General features: G+C 39.9%; 1 protein-coding gene across 1 annotated transcript in view; it reads left to right on the top strand.

The window, feature by feature from the left end:
* Window positions 1–15,364, top strand: part of DNAlig1 (DNA ligase 1) — a 92,028-nt gene extending 76,664 nt beyond the window's left edge. The window contains exons 17-19 of the mRNA XM_071693608.1: window positions 1,021–1,129; window positions 8,707–8,799; window positions 13,132–15,364. Coding sequence (XP_071549709.1) covers window positions 1,021–1,129; window positions 8,707–8,799; window positions 13,132–13,212 — 283 coding nt within the window. The 3' untranslated portion in view covers window positions 13,213–15,364. The remainder of the gene's footprint in view (window positions 1–1,020; window positions 1,130–8,706; window positions 8,800–13,131) is intronic.
* The last annotated feature ends 263 nt before the right edge of the window (window positions 15,365–15,627 follow it).

Genomic DNA, 15,627 nt, shown 5'->3' with positions numbered 1-15,627 from the left:
ATCTCTCTTTTTAAACCAGGTATTCCCAATCACCAGTCCTTTTTCAGCACATAAATCTACAAGCTCTTCACCATTTCCATTTACAACACTGAACACCCCATGTACACCAATTATTCCCTCAACTGCCACATTACTCACCTTTGCATTCAAATCACCCATCACTATAACCCGGTCTCGTGCATCAAAACTACTAACACACTCACTCATCTGCTCCCAAAACACTTGCCTCTCATGATCTTTCTTCTCATGCCCAGGTGCATATGCACCAATAATCACCCATCTCTCTCCATCCACTTTCAGTTTTACCCATATCAATCTAGAGTTTACTTTGTTACACTCTATCACATACTCCCACCACTCCTGTTTCAGGAGTATTGCTACTCCTTCCCTTGCTCTTGTCCTCTCACTAACCCCTGACTTTACTCCCAAGACATTCCCAAACCACTCTTCCCCTTTACCCTTGAGCTTCATTTCACTCAGAGCCAAAACATCCAGGTTCCTTTCCTCAAACATACTACCTATCTCTCCTTTTTTCTCATCTTGGGTACATCCACACACATTTAGACACCCCTATCTGAGCCTTCGAGGAGGATGAGCACTCCCCGCGTGACTCATTCTTCTGTTTCCCCTTTTAGAAAGTTAAGATACAAAGAGGGGAGGGTTTCCAGCCTTCTGTTCCTGTCCCCTTTAGTCGCCCTCTGTGACACGTGAGGAATGCGTGGGAAGTATTCTTTCTCCTCTATCCCCAGGGATATGTATGTTGATATGTATATGTGCATGTATGTATATATGTGTGTATATTAGTGGATGGGTCTTTCTTTGTATTTTTCTTGGTGCTATCTGTTTGATGTGGGAAACAGTGATCAAGTATAAGAAATAAAAAGAATATTTTTCATTTTACCAGGTGGGAATTTTTCCTTCAGTTGCAGGTATTAGACGTATAAAAGGAAATGTAGATTATATATATCTAAAATTAGAGAAATTTATTTTTGTTTTATTTGCAAATATGGTATTTTACAGATATGAAAACAGTATTGCCCCAGATTATTGGTTTGAACCTGTACAAGTGTGGGAGATTAAGTGTGCTGATCTTTCAATATCACCAGTTCACAAGGCTGCTGCAGGAATTGTAAGTTGTCTCCTAGCATAGTACTATGTAGCTCACTGTGCATTGTCACTGAAGATGTAGATATTTTAGGGAAGTCTATTAACTAAGTTTGATGATGGTGCACATATAGTGCAGACGATTGTTATTTAGAGTGACACACGACAAACCTCAGTGAAATATGACACATGTCTCTTGGTGTATTCAGATGACATCCTAACCAAGTTACGTGTCATACTTGAATTACAGGTAAGAGATAAGTTGTCACAAATATAGAATACAAACTGAAGTAATTGGACTGATGATAAGCATGTGCATTTACTGTAGAGATGGTGCCTCTTGATTGCTTGCAGTGAACATATATCATCTGTAGTAATGTGCTATTTTGTGAGGTCACGCATTATGGTATTTAGTCAGAGCTAAAGGGAAGAGTATTTTTTGATTTAATGAATGCATCTTGGTAGTTGCACATTTTTATTTTTAATTCTTTTTGACATTTTTGAATACATATCTTTCAGTCTTTTATTTATTTATTTTTGATTGTAGTGGTGATGTGAGAAGGAGATGGAGTGAGTATTTTGAAGGTTTGTTAAATGTGTTTGATGATAGAGTGGCAGATATAGGGTGTTTTGGTCGAGGTGGTGTGCAAAGTGAGAGGGTTAGGGAAAATGATTTGGTAAACAGAGAAGAGGTAGTAAAAGCTTTGCGGAAGATGAAAGCCGGCAAGGCAGCAGGTTTGGATGGTATTGCAGTGGAATTTATTAAAAAAGGGGGTGACTGTATTGTTGACTGGTTGGTAAGGTTATTTAATGTATGTATGACTCATGGTGAGGTGCCTGAGGATTGGCGGAATGCGTGCATAGTGCCATTGTACAAAGGCAAAGGGGATAAGAGTGAGTGCTCAAATTACAGAGGTATAAGTTTGTTGAGTATTCCTGGTAAATTATATGGGAGGGTATTGATTGAGAGGGTGAAGGCATGTACAGAGCATCAGATTGGGGAAGAGCAGTGTGGTTTCAGAAGTGGTAGAGGATGTGTGGATCAGGTGTTTGCTTTGAAGAATGTATGTGAGAAATACTTAGAAAAGCAAATGGATGTGTATGTAGCATTTATGGATCTGGAGAAGGCATATGATAGAGTTGATAGAGATGGTCTGTGGAAGGTATTAAGAATATATGGTGTGGGAGGAAAGTTGTTAGAAGCAGTGAAAAGTTTTTATTGAGGATGTAAGGCATGTGTACGTGTAGGAAGAGAGGAAAGTGATTGGTTCTCAGTGAATGTAGGTTTGTGGCAGGGGTGTGTGATGTCTCCATGGTTGTTTAATTTGTTTATGGATGGGGTTGTTAGGAAGGTAAATGCAAGAGTTTTGGAAAGAGGGGCAAGTATGAAGTCTGTTGGGGATGAGAGAGCTTGGGAAGTGAGTCAGTTGTTGTTCGCTGATGATACAGCGCTGGTGGCTGATTCACGTGAGAAACTGCAGAAGCTGGTGACTGAGTTTGGTAAAGTGTGTGAAAGAAGAAAGTTAAGAGTAAATGTGAATAAGAGCAAGGTTATTAGGTACAGTAGGGTTGAGGGTCAAGTCAATTGGGAGGTAAGTTTGAATGGAGAAAAACTGGAGGAAGTAAAGTGTTTTAGATAACTGGGAGTGGATTTGGCAGCGGATGGAACCATGGAAGCGGAAGTGGATCATAGGGTGGGGGAGGGGGCGAAAATCCTGGGAGCCTTGAAGAATGTGTGGAAGTCGAGAACATTATCTCGGAAAGCAAAAATGGGTATGTTTGAAGGAATAATGGTTCCAACAATGTTGTATGGTTGCGAGGCGTGGGCTATGGATAGAGTTGTGCGCAGGAGGGTGGATGTGCTGGAAATGAGATGTTTGAGGACAGTGTGTGGTGTGAGGTGGTTTGATCGAGTAAGTAACGTAAGGGTAAGAGAGATGTGTGGAAATAAAAAGAGCGTGGTTGAGAGAGCAGAAGAGGGTGTTTTGAAATGGTTTGGGCACATGGAGAGAATGAGTGAGGAAAGATTGACCAAGAGGATATATGTGTCGGAGGTGGAGGGAACGAGGAGAAGTGGTAGACCAAATTGGAGGTGGAAAGATAGAGTGAAAAAGATTTTGTGTGATCGGGGCCTGAACATGCAGGAGGGTGAAAGGAGGGCAAGGAATAGAGTGAATTGGATCGATGTGGTATACCGGGGTTGACGTGCTGTCAGTGGATTGAATCAGGGCATGTGAAGCGTCTGGGGTAAACTATGGAAAGCTGTGTAGGTATGTATATTTGCGTGTGTGGACGTATGTATATACATGTGTATGGGGGTGGGTTGGGCCATTTTATTTCGTCTGTTTCGTTGCGCTACCTCGCAAATGCGGGAGACAGCGACAAAGCAAAAAAAGAAAAAAAAAAATTTTGATTGTATCTTAGTGCTGATCAAGAGACATGAAAAGTAGACAGTTTTTACAATTTGTTTTTTGAAGAGTAAATATGATTAAGAGCAAGGTGTTTTTTGAAGAGTAAATGTGATTGAGCAAGGTTATTAGGTACAGTAGGGTTGAGGGACAAGTCAATTGGGAGGTAAGTTTGAATGGAGAAAAACTGTAGGAAATGAAGTGTTTTAGATATCTGGGAGTGGATTTGGCAGCGGATGGAACCATGGAAGCGGAAGTGAATCATAGGGTGGGGGAGGGGGCGAAAGTTCTGGGAGCGTTGAAGAATATGTGGAAGGCGAGAACTTTGTCTTGGAGAGCAAAAATGGGTATGTATGAAGAAATAGTGGTTCCAACAATGTTATATGGTTGCGAGGCATGGGCTATAGATGGAGTTGTGCAGAGGAGATGTGCAGAGGGTGGATGTGCTGGAAATGAGATGTTTGAGGACGATATGTTGTTTGAGGTGGTTTGATCGAGTAAGTAATGAAAGGGTAAGAGAGATGTGTGGTAATAAAAAGAGTGTGGTTGAGAGAGCAGAAGAGGGTGTTTTGAAATGGTTTGGTCACATGGAGAGAATGAGTGAGGAAAGATTGACAAAGAGGATCTATGTGTCAGAGGTGGAGGGAACAAGGAGAAGTGGGAGACCAAATTGGAAGTGGAAAGATGGAGTGAAAAAGATTTTGAGTGATCGGGGCCTGAACATGCAGGAGGGTGAAAGGCGTGCAAGGAATAGAGTGAATTGGAATGATGTGGTATACCGGGGTTGACGTGCTGTCAGTGGATTGAACCAGGGCATGTGAAGTGTCTGGGGTAAACCATGGAAAGTTCTGTGGGGCCTGGATGTGGAAAGGGAGCTGTGGTTTCGGTGCATTATACATGACAGCTAGAGACTGAACGAATGTGGCCTTTGTTGTCTCTTCCTAGAGCTATCTTGCGCTTATGCGGGGGTAGGGGGATTTCATGTGTGGCAGGGTGGTGACGGGAATGAATGAGGGCAGACAGTATGAATTATGTACATGTGTATATATGTATATATCTGTGTGTGTGTATATGTCTGTATACGTTGAGATGTTTATATTTATTTATTTATTTTGCTTTGTCACTGTCTCCCGCGTTAGCGAGGTAGCGCAAGAAAACAGAAGAAAGAATGGCCCAACCCACCCACATACACATGTATATACATACACATCCACACACGCAAATATACATACCTCTACATCTCTTTACCAAACTCATTCACCAGCTTCTGCAGTTTCTCTCATGAATCAGCCACCAGCGCTGTATCATCAGCGAACAACAACTGACTCACTTCCCAAGCTCTCTCATCCACAACAGACTGCATACTAGCCCCTCTTTCCAAAACTCTTGCATTCACCTCCCTAACAACCCCATCCATAAACAAATTAAACAACCATGGAGACATCACACACCCCTGCCACAAACCTACATTCACTGAGAACCAATCACTTTCGTCTCTTCCTACACGTACACATGCCTTACATCCTCGATAAAAACTTTTCACTGCTTCTAACAACTTGCCTCCCACACCATATAGTCTTAATACCTTCCACAGACCATCTCTATCAACTCTATCCTATGCCTTCTCCAGATCCATAAATGCTACATACACATCCATTTGCTTTTCTAAGTATTTCTCACATACATTCTTCAAAGCAAACACCTGATCCACACATCCTCTACCACTTCTGAAACCACACTGCTCTTCCCCAATCTGATGCTCTATACATGCCTTCACCCTCTCAATCAATACCCTCCCATATAATTTACCAGGAATACTCAACAAACTTATACCTCTGTAATTTGAGCACTCACTCTTATCTCCTTTGCCTTTGTACAATGGCACTATGCACGCATTCCTCCAATCCTCAGGCACCTCACCATGAGTCATACATACATTAAATAACCTTACCCCATAAACAAATTAAACAACTATGGAGACATCACACACCCCTGCCGCAAACCTACTTTCACTAAGAACCAATTACTTACCCCTCTTCCTACACGTACACATGCCTTACATCCTTGATAAAAACTTTTCGCTGCTTCTAACAACTTGCCTCCCACACCATATATTCTTAATACCTTCCACAGAGCATCTCTATCAACTCTATCCTATGCCTTCTCCAGATCCATAAATGCTACATACAAATCCATTTGCTTTTCTAAGTATTTCTCACATACATTCTTCAAAGCAAACACCTGATCCACACATCCTCTACCACTACTGAAACCACACTGCTCTTCCCCAGTCTCATGCTCTGTACATACCTTCACCCTCTCAATCAATACCCTCCCATATAATTTACCAGGAATACTCAACAAACTTATACCTCTGTATTTGAGCACTCACTCTTATCCCCTTTGCCTTTTTACAATGGCACTATGCAAACGTTCCGCCAATCCTCAGGCACCTCACCATGAATTATACATACATTATAAAACCTTACCAACCAGTCAACAATACAGTCACCCCCTTTTTTAATAAATTCCACTGCAATACCATCCAAACCTGCTGCCTTGCCGGCTTTCATCTTCTGCAAAGATTTTACTACCTCTTCTCTGTTTACCAAATCATTTTCCCTAACCCTCTCACTTTGCACACCATCTCGACCAAAACACCCTATATATGCCACTCTATCGTCAAACACATTCAACAAACCTTCAAAATACTCACTCCATCTCCATCTCACATCACCACTACTTGTTATCACCTACCCATTAGCCCCCTTCACTGAAGTTCCTATTTGCTCCCTTGTCTTACACACTTTATTTACCTCCTTCCAAAACATCTTTTTATTTTCCCTAAGATTTAATGATACTCTCTCACCCCAACTCTCATTTGCCCTCTTTTTCACCTCTTGCACCTTTCTCTCGACCTCCTGCCTCTTTCTCTTATACATCTCCCACTCAATTGCATTTTTTCCCTGCAAAAATCGTCCAAATGCCTCTCTCTTCTCTTTCACTGATAATCTTACTTCTTCATCCCATCACTCACTACCCTTTCTAATTAACCCAACTCCCACGCTTTTCATGCCACATGCATCTTTTGCGCAATCCATCACTGCTTCCCTAAATACATCCCATTCCTCCCCCACTCCCCTTACCTCCTTTGTTCTCACCTTTTTCCATTCTATACTCAGTCTCTCCTGGTACTTCCTTACACAAGTCTCCTTCCCAAGCTCACTTACTCTCACCACTCTCTTCACCCCAACATTCTCTCTTCTTTTCTGAAAGCCCCTACAAATCTTCACCTTCGCCTCTATAAGAATGTATGTGAGAAATACTCAGAAAAACAAATGGATTTGTATATAGCATTTATGGATCTGGAGAAGGCATATGATAGAGTTGATAGAGATGCTCTGTGGAAGGTATTAAGAATATATGGTGTGGGAGGCAAGTTGTTAGAAGCAGCGAAAAGTTTTTATCGAGGATGTAAGGCATGTGTACATGTAGGAAGAGGGGTAAGTGATTGGTTCTCAGTGAATGTAGGTTTGCGGTAGGGGTGTGCGATGTCTCCATAGTTGTTTAATTTGTTTAAGGATGGGGTTGTTAGGGAGTTGAATGCAAGAGTTTTGGAAAGAGGGGCAAGTATGCAGTCTGTTGTGGATGAGAGAGCTTGGGAAGTGAGTCAGTTGTTGTTCGCTGACGGTACAGGGCTGGTGGCTGATTCATGTGAGAAACTGCAGAAGCTGGTGACTGAGTTTGTTAAAGTGTGTGAAAGAAGAAAGTAGAGAGTAAATGTGAATAAAAGCAAAGTTATTAGGTACAATAGTGTTGAGGATCAAGTCAATTGGGAGGTAAGTTTGAATGGAGAAAAACTGGAAGAAGTGAAGTGTTTTGGATATCTGGGAGTCGATTTGGCAGCGGATGGAATCATGGAAGCGGAAGTGAATGTGTGGAAGTCGAGAACATTATCTCGGAAAGCAAAAATGGGTATCTTTGAAGGAATAGTGGTTCCAACAATGTTTTATGGTTGCGAGGCTTGGGCTATGGATAGAGTTGTGCGCAGGAGGGTGGATGTGCTGGAAATGAGATGTTTGAGGACAATATGTGGTGTGAGGTGCTTTGGTTGAGTAAGTAATAATAGGGTAAGAGATGTGTGGTAATAAGAAGAGTGTGGTTGAGAGAGCAGAAGAGGGTGTTTTGAAATGGTTTGGTCACATGGAGAGAATGAGTGAGGAAAGATTGCCCAAGAGGATATATGTGTCAGAGGTGGAGGGAACGAGGAGAAGTGGGAGACCAAATTGTAGGTGGAAAGATGGAGTGAAAAAGATTTTGAGTGATCGGGGCCTGAATATGCAGGAGGGTGAAAGGCGTACCAGGAATGGAGTGAATTGGAACGATGTGGTATACTGGGGTCGACGTGCTGTCAATGGATTGAACCAGGGCATGTGAAGCGTCTGGGGTAAACCATGGAAAGTTCTGTGGGGCCCGGATGTGGAAAGGGAGCTGTGTTTTCGGTGTATTATTACATGACAACTAGAGACTGAGTGTCAACGAATGGGGCCTTTGTTGTCTTTTCCTAGTGCTACCTCACACACATGAGGGGGAGGGTGTTGTTATTCCAAGTGTGGCGGGATGGCATTGGGAATGAATAAAGGCAGACAGTATGAATTATGTACATGTGTATATATGTATATGTCTGTGTGTGTATATATATGTATACATTGAGATGTATAGGTATGTATATGTGCTGTGTGTGGACGTGTATGTATTTACATGTGTATGTGGGTGGGTTGTGCAATTCTTTCGTCTGTTTCCTTCCGCTATCTCGCTAACGCGGGAGGCAGCGACAAAGCAAAATAAATGAAAATAATGAATTGTGCAACAGTGAAGAAGTTCTCTAGATACAATGAATTCTCATTTTAGCTTTATCCTTGCAATGTACTGTGTAACGGTCTGTATGTTTGATACATTAGAAAGCCAAAAATTATAGTCCTAAATTCATAACTCTTCACACAGTGAGTACTGTAAAGAAAATGAGTATGCTGTTTTAGCATTAAAACTTTATTGATTTAGAGGTCTGTGTATTCAGTATAACCTTTGGTATCAGATCGTGCATATTTCTATGTTGAAAGTGGTCTAGAAGTGATATGTGGTGTATTATTTACATGTTTTTGGATATGTTATAAACTGTGTGTGATATTTTCAGGCTGACCCAGAAAAAGGCATATCTCTCAGATTCCCAAGATTTTTGCGTATCAGAGATGACAAAACTACAGAGGAAGCCACAAGTGCAGCTCAGGTAAGTACATGAAATGGGAAAGAAGTTTATGTTCTGTTTGATTTATAGTGAAAAAGAGCCACCAGGGTGTGTTTAGAGTTTTTGCTTGAAGATTGCATATGAGTGAGTTGAGAGGTTGCATACATTATTTACCTCATGGAATTAGGCGTAAAGTTGAGGGAGAGAGAGAGAGAGAGAGAGAGAGAGAGAGAGAGAGAGAGAACTCTTTATAGAGATTATGTAAGTGCATTTTTCTCTAGTATGGCAGTTAGCCAACAAAAGGTGCCTGGCAGACAGTAGGCTTAGTTGCTGGACACAGGACCTTATTCAAAAAGTAAAGAGCCAAAGCAGATTTTAAAAGACATGCTCACTCTTCTTGCCTTGCAATCTGTAAACATGTTGTCATTTCTTTCATGCAGACCTAGTTGCCACAGTATGTACTTTTTTATCCCACAGTTCATTTAAGATGGTACAAGATAAATTGTTAACCAGTCTTTCATATGTCTCTCTGCATCTGATGGCTGTTCCCTTTGGGGACTCCTTTGAGGGAGTGGCCATAGTGAGTCTCTCCATAACTGTTGAGCTCCAATATCACTTCTCAGCCTTTAGTGCCTCATCCATGGTCATTGGCAGAGGGCAACTCTAGCAAAATGTTTTCAGAGGCTCCTACCTAATGTTCCTACCAACTGTTATTACCCAGTTTGTGTACCTAGTACTCCAACCTTCTGCTTCTACCTAATGCTCGCAGCTAGTGTTCCTTCATACTACTTCTACTTAAGTTTTTACCCAATGCCCCTGTCAACTTAGCTGCCTACTACTTCTGTCTATTGCTCCTGCTATTTGCCAAAAGGCAGGGCTATTGCATATCACTCACCATAGAAAAATTTAGAGTTGGGAAGAATGGGATTTGTGAGTAAAGTGTTTGTTAAGTGGTATGTGTGAAAAGAAGAGATTGTATATTTGTAGACAGAATGCTAGCAGTCCATGTGTGGGTGAGGCAGAAAGAAAGAATAGCTCAGAGTGCTGGCTCACTACGAAGCCAACGCTGACCTCCCAATTCCCAGGCAGTTAGTACCAGTGATATACCTCCCTGGTTGGTAGCTGCCTACCAATTACTAGCTTTCAATGCATAGATAATTAGAGGTTGCCTTTTTGGATTTTCGTTGATCCAAGAAACTCTTACAAATGAAGTAAAAAATAAGTAAATGAAAACATTGGTGCTTGGAATTCCAGCAGGTAGAGTGGCAGAATTTTTGTTTACATACTTGAAAGGACCAGACAAGGTTTTTCTTTAAAGTAGGTATAAAAATTGTAAGAATTATGAAGAATTATAAGATTATAAATATTATTAGGTACAGTAGGATTGAGGGACAAGTCAATTGGGAGGTAAGTTTGAATGGAGAAAAACTGAAGGAAGTGAAGTGTTTTAGATATCTGGGAGTGGATTTGGCAGCAGATGGAACCATGGAAGCAGAAGTGAATCATAGGGTGGGGGAGGGGGCGAAAGTTCTGGGAGCGTTGAAGAATGTTTGGAAGTCAAGAACGTAATCTTGGAAAGCAAAAATGGGTATATTTGAAGGAATAGTGGTTCCAACAATGTTATATGGTTGTGAGGCATGGGCTATAGATAGAATTATGCAGAGGAGGGTGGATGTGCTGGAAATGAGAGGTTTGAGGACAATATGTGGTGTGAGGTGGTTTGATCGAGTAAGTAATGAAAGGGTAAGAGAGATGTGTGGTAATAAAAAGAGTGTGGTTGAGAGAGCAGAAGAGGGTGTTTTGAAATGGCTTGGTCACATGGAGAGAATGAGTGAGGAAAGATTGAGAAAGAGGATATATGCGTCAGAGGTGGAGGGAATGAGGAGAAGTAGGAAACCAAATTGGAGGTGGAAAGCTGGAGTGAAAAAGATTTTGAGTGATCCGGGCTTGAACATGCAGGGGGGTGAAAGGCGTGCAAGGAATAGAGTGAAGTAGAACGATGTGGTATACCGGGGTTGATGTGCTGTCAGTGGATTGAACCAGGGCATGTGAAGTGTCTGGGGTAAACCATGGAAAGTTGTGTGGGGCCTGGATGTGGAAAGGGAGCTGTAGTTTCGGTGCATTATACATGACAGCTAGAGACTGAGTGTGAATGAATGTGGCCTTTGTTGTCTTTTCCTAATGCTACCTCGCGCACATGCGGGGGGGAGGGGGTTGTTATTTCATGTGTGGCGGGGTGGCGATGGGAATGAATAAAGGCAGACAGTATGAATTATGTACATGTGTATATATGTATATGTCTGTGTGAGTATATATATGTATACGTTGAGATGTATAGGTATGTATATTTGTGTGTGTGGACATGTATGTATATACATGTGTATGTGGGTGGGTTGGACTATTCTTTCATCTGTTTCCTTGCTCTACCTTGCTAATGTGGGAGACAGTGACAAAGTGAAATAAATGATGAATAAACATATTTCTCCATTGAGTTGGTTGGTCTCCAATTGATATTATCTTTTCTATTCTTGATTGCTTTTTCCACCCTCGAAAATTAGTGCAAGAATATTTGAGCGGTAGCCTCATTGGCACTCAGCCATTCCCTAAATGCCTTGTATAATGCACCAAAGCCAGTATGCCATTTATGGAGAAGTCCATTAAATTGGTTACTGGTATTCTGTCAACTCTATATCTTACGTTTCTTGAACTCATTCTTTCCAGTTCATGCTCTTTGTCCTCCAGAATGTTCCAGCCCTGATACCCCAAATTCTTTATTTCTCTTCATTATTCCATCTCTTTCGTTATCTCCCACTTGCTCCTTACACTTTTGATTCTTAATTCCTCTTTGTCAGTTTCTGTTCACTCCCCTTTATAACCCCAAATAATTTCAGCTCACCATGACACTTCACTCACTCACATCATTTCTATGACATTCGACCTCCCCCTTGAGCCATCCTGAGGTATTTCATTTTCAGTGCATCCACCCTCTTCTTTTTGTTTACATTCACTACCCAGAATTGTGTCCATGCAACACTGCTGGGATTAAAGAACATTCAAAACACACTCATCTGTGCTTTTACAGACACTGATCTTTCCTTCCAAACATTCCATAAAGCATCCAGTACCTAAGCCCTCTCTCTGCCACCTGCTTCAACCCATGGTTCCATCTGCCACCATGCCCATTCCTAGATACTTTAGGCTCTCCACTTCCTCTTGGTCCTCACAGTTTAATCCCATGCTCAGAATGCTGTCTTGCCTTCCTTGCTCACCTGATTACCATACTTTTGTTCACACTAACTCACCTTCATTTACACTGCCAAAGTCTCTCATAAGCTCTGTATACTGTAAAACTTCTCTTTGCTCTAATTCCATCGAATTTTCCCTCCTCACATTTTTATATAAGTATATTTTTCTTTTTACCTGTTTGCTGGTTTTTACCCTCATGAGGTAGTCGTAGGAACAGATGACCAAAACATCAACACAAAAGAAATCCTCACCTTGCTTCTTTCTCAGTTCTTGCTCTTGGAAGGTAATTATGTTCTTGCTCTGGGAAGGTAATTAATTGGAGGGAAGGATTCTAGCTCCCTGCACCCATACCTCTTAGTCACCATCTGTGACTTGCAGGAGATATTTGGGTAGTGTTTTCCTCTCCCATCTTTAGGGATAAACATACTTACCTGTCTGAATATTCTGACTTTTTTTTTTCTTGTGGACAATTAGTGTTATGGTTGGTTGAGTTTAGAGGTGATAGGACTGACTGTTAGGTTGTTGAGTATGTACCTCAGTTTGCCTTCTCTCTGATATCATTCTAGTGTTTGGACTTAACATTCAGCAGCCAACCTTGTTGAATTGTTGAACACTAACCAGCTTCTCATAGAAATGGCTGACTGAATAACGTACATGATAAATAATCCTCTTGAGTGTGTTTTGTGTGAATGAGTTTCCAGAAATAGGGTTTTAACTCTAGATCTTCAGGCCAGGGGTAAATAGTTCAGATGAAGTTGCCATGGAAGTGATTTGGGATTGTATGCTATGGAGCTGTTATGATTAAAAGTTGAAGTGTTGATAGAGGCTATGGTTGCAAATGCTGTTTCAAGCTATTTTGTGTTAAAGTAAAGCATGTTCATGTTAAAGTGGAAGCTCATGATTCAGTCTAACTCACTGGACACAGTTTGAGAATGTGTGTGAGTGACCTAAGAGGTGCTGTGCACCTGATACACTTTTATGTAATTTAGATGAGTTATTAGATGAGAATGGAAATAGACCTTTCTTTTCTGTTACAGATGTATGTTAATGCTTTGACTATGTATGTCCATACTACTGCACTGTAGTTGGGGATTTTTGTGGAAGCTAACTTCTGTATTCTTGTTTCAGATTGCTGATCTGTACAATAGTCAGGATCAAATAAAGAACAGTAAATTACCTGAAAATACTGCAGATGAAGAATTTTATTGATATGGGTATTTTAAAGAGACGTTTGTGTTAATTTTGGTACTTGGTCTCTGTAATGTAGATTCATATATCTGTTGGCACAAACATGTTTTGGGATGAACTTCCCTGGAGGGTAAGGTATCAGAGTGCTGCCTCTTGAATTTTCATCCTGAAAATATTAGGTTATATGGTAAGATCAAGAGGAAGTTTGTATACAGATAGTTTTTTGTCGGGAAGGTGATGAATTACAAGTAAATTCATTTTGTTGATTGTATATATATATAGTATTTTCGAGTAAGGTTTTGAATTTTATCAGTAATGAAAATCATGAAGAAATAAGTCTATTACTAAAATCACTTTACATAGCTTTAGATTAAAGATATTTTCTCATATCTGTACATATTTTCGTGTGAAACATTTTCAAGTTATGCATATTTACTGTTTTATACCTTGTGTACCTTCTTGTTGAAAAAGGAAGGTTTAACTTTAGGAATCGCCTCTGGTTTCAGTGCCTAGAGATGATCAGCTGATCCCACTTGATGAAATGAAGTCCAAAGACAGAGGTAGATTTTAATTTTGTTTACGTATATTGCCAAAATGCAATTCTTAGACTATCATTAATTCTTGTATGTGTTGAGATAGATATTGTATGTAGATAAGTTATGTTTTGTACTTAGAGAAAAGTTTAACTTGAAAATTATTATAATTAGTAGTTTAGGTTCATCTTTAGATTTAAACATTACAAATTTATCCCTGGGGATATGGGAGAAAGAATACTTCCCACTCATTCTCGGCGTGTCATAGAAGGCTACTAAAAGGGGTGGGAGCGAGGGGGCTGGAAATTTTCCCTTTCACTTTTACTTTTACAAGAGAAGAAATAGAAATGGAGCCAAGTGAGGAGTTTTCCCTCTAAGGTTCAGTCATCTGTTCTTGAACACTACCTCACTAATGTGGGAAATGGCAAGTATGTATGAAAAAAAGAATTACAAATTTAAGGTAGTTGAAGTGTTCATACAGTATTTTTTCCAGTATTGTAAAGCATTCATAACTTTTGTTATTCATTAATTCATATGCCACATACAACAAAGCATTCAGTTAGTATCAAAGGCATCATCAGTGATTTGAGAAAGAATTAATATGTTTCTTTCAGTACTTCTTGAGCAGCCTGATTATAAATCTTGTTAAGGATACCTTTTGACAATTTAGCATCATCAGTTATTCATTACATTCCATTTTGTCCATAAAGTAATACAATGTCAAGGTTTCTGTATCTTTTGTAAGGGAAATAGTTACATTATTTTATTGGTACCTGTGTTTTCAAATGCATGTATCATTCGTATTATGTGTTTGATTATACTGTGTATAACCGAACTTGTGTATATTTGCATGTGACCCTTTTTTTAATGTACCATGGTAATGATTTTAACTTAGTGGTATAAACAGTAATTGTGTTGCCAGTTTTGCAGTGATCTCTGTACTTAGTAGCTTTAAAAGGACTAATGTGCAACTGAGTAAACTGCCTCATAAGAACTAGAACTATCTACCTTTTTTCCTTTCTTTTCTTTTGTACTTGTTTGCCATTTTTATGCATTAATAATGTAGCACTTGGAACATACAAAGAAAAGGCCTTATTAGCTCATCATCCATTTTTAGCTGTTACATGTAATGCACCATTTTTAATTTTGAATGAAAGGATAGTTTACTGATAGTGTTTGATAGCTTATTATTATTCATTTTGTAGATAAATCAGCATGTAAAATTCTTCAGAATGTATTATTAAGCCTTAGACACTTAGATCTAATAGACATGATAGATACAGTTGTAGGAAAAGGCAGAGGTAGCATGTTGTGAACTGTGGAATCATCCAGTATCCCTATTATAGTAAACATATAGCATGTAAACATTTATCAGTGGAGCAGTCACTGTCTCCATTTGTAACACAGGTGCAGATCGGCTGACAGCAGTTGCACCTTTTTTTTTAACGATGTCCAATTGTTCTTTATTTCCTTATTTGTACTGGATAAAGAGATAGTTTTACACTCATGGATCCCCCATCTCTTGAACATTTTATAGTAACATACAGCTTATTGAATTTATGTATGCTGTTTGTGTTAACCATGTCTTCAGTTATTTTATCCCATTGACTCGCCACTCATACAATAAAAGTACTCCTTTACATCTTTTGTAACAAGTTCCTTGCTTAATTTCGTTTTTTGTTTTCTGGTTGTCCTCTGCCTTTATCTCTCAAAGAACTGTTCAGAGTCTATGTCATCAGTCTGGTTTAAAAACTTATTGTGGTCATGTAACCCTCACTATTCTCTTCCAGTGTGGGCAAATTTAAGGCTTCTAGTCTCTCCATCTAACTCACCTTTCTTAATTCTGTGACTATCTTTGTTTTTCTTTGGACCTTTTCTGTAGCTCTTTGTGCTTCTGTTAGTG

Source organism: Panulirus ornatus, chromosome 56, assembly GCF_036320965.1.
Source record: "Panulirus ornatus isolate Po-2019 chromosome 56, ASM3632096v1, whole genome shotgun sequence".
Taxonomy (NCBI): domain Eukaryota; kingdom Metazoa; phylum Arthropoda; class Malacostraca; order Decapoda; family Palinuridae; genus Panulirus; species Panulirus ornatus.
Note: the sequence above shows the minus strand (reverse complement) of the source record. Positions and strands in the feature narration are given on the sequence as shown.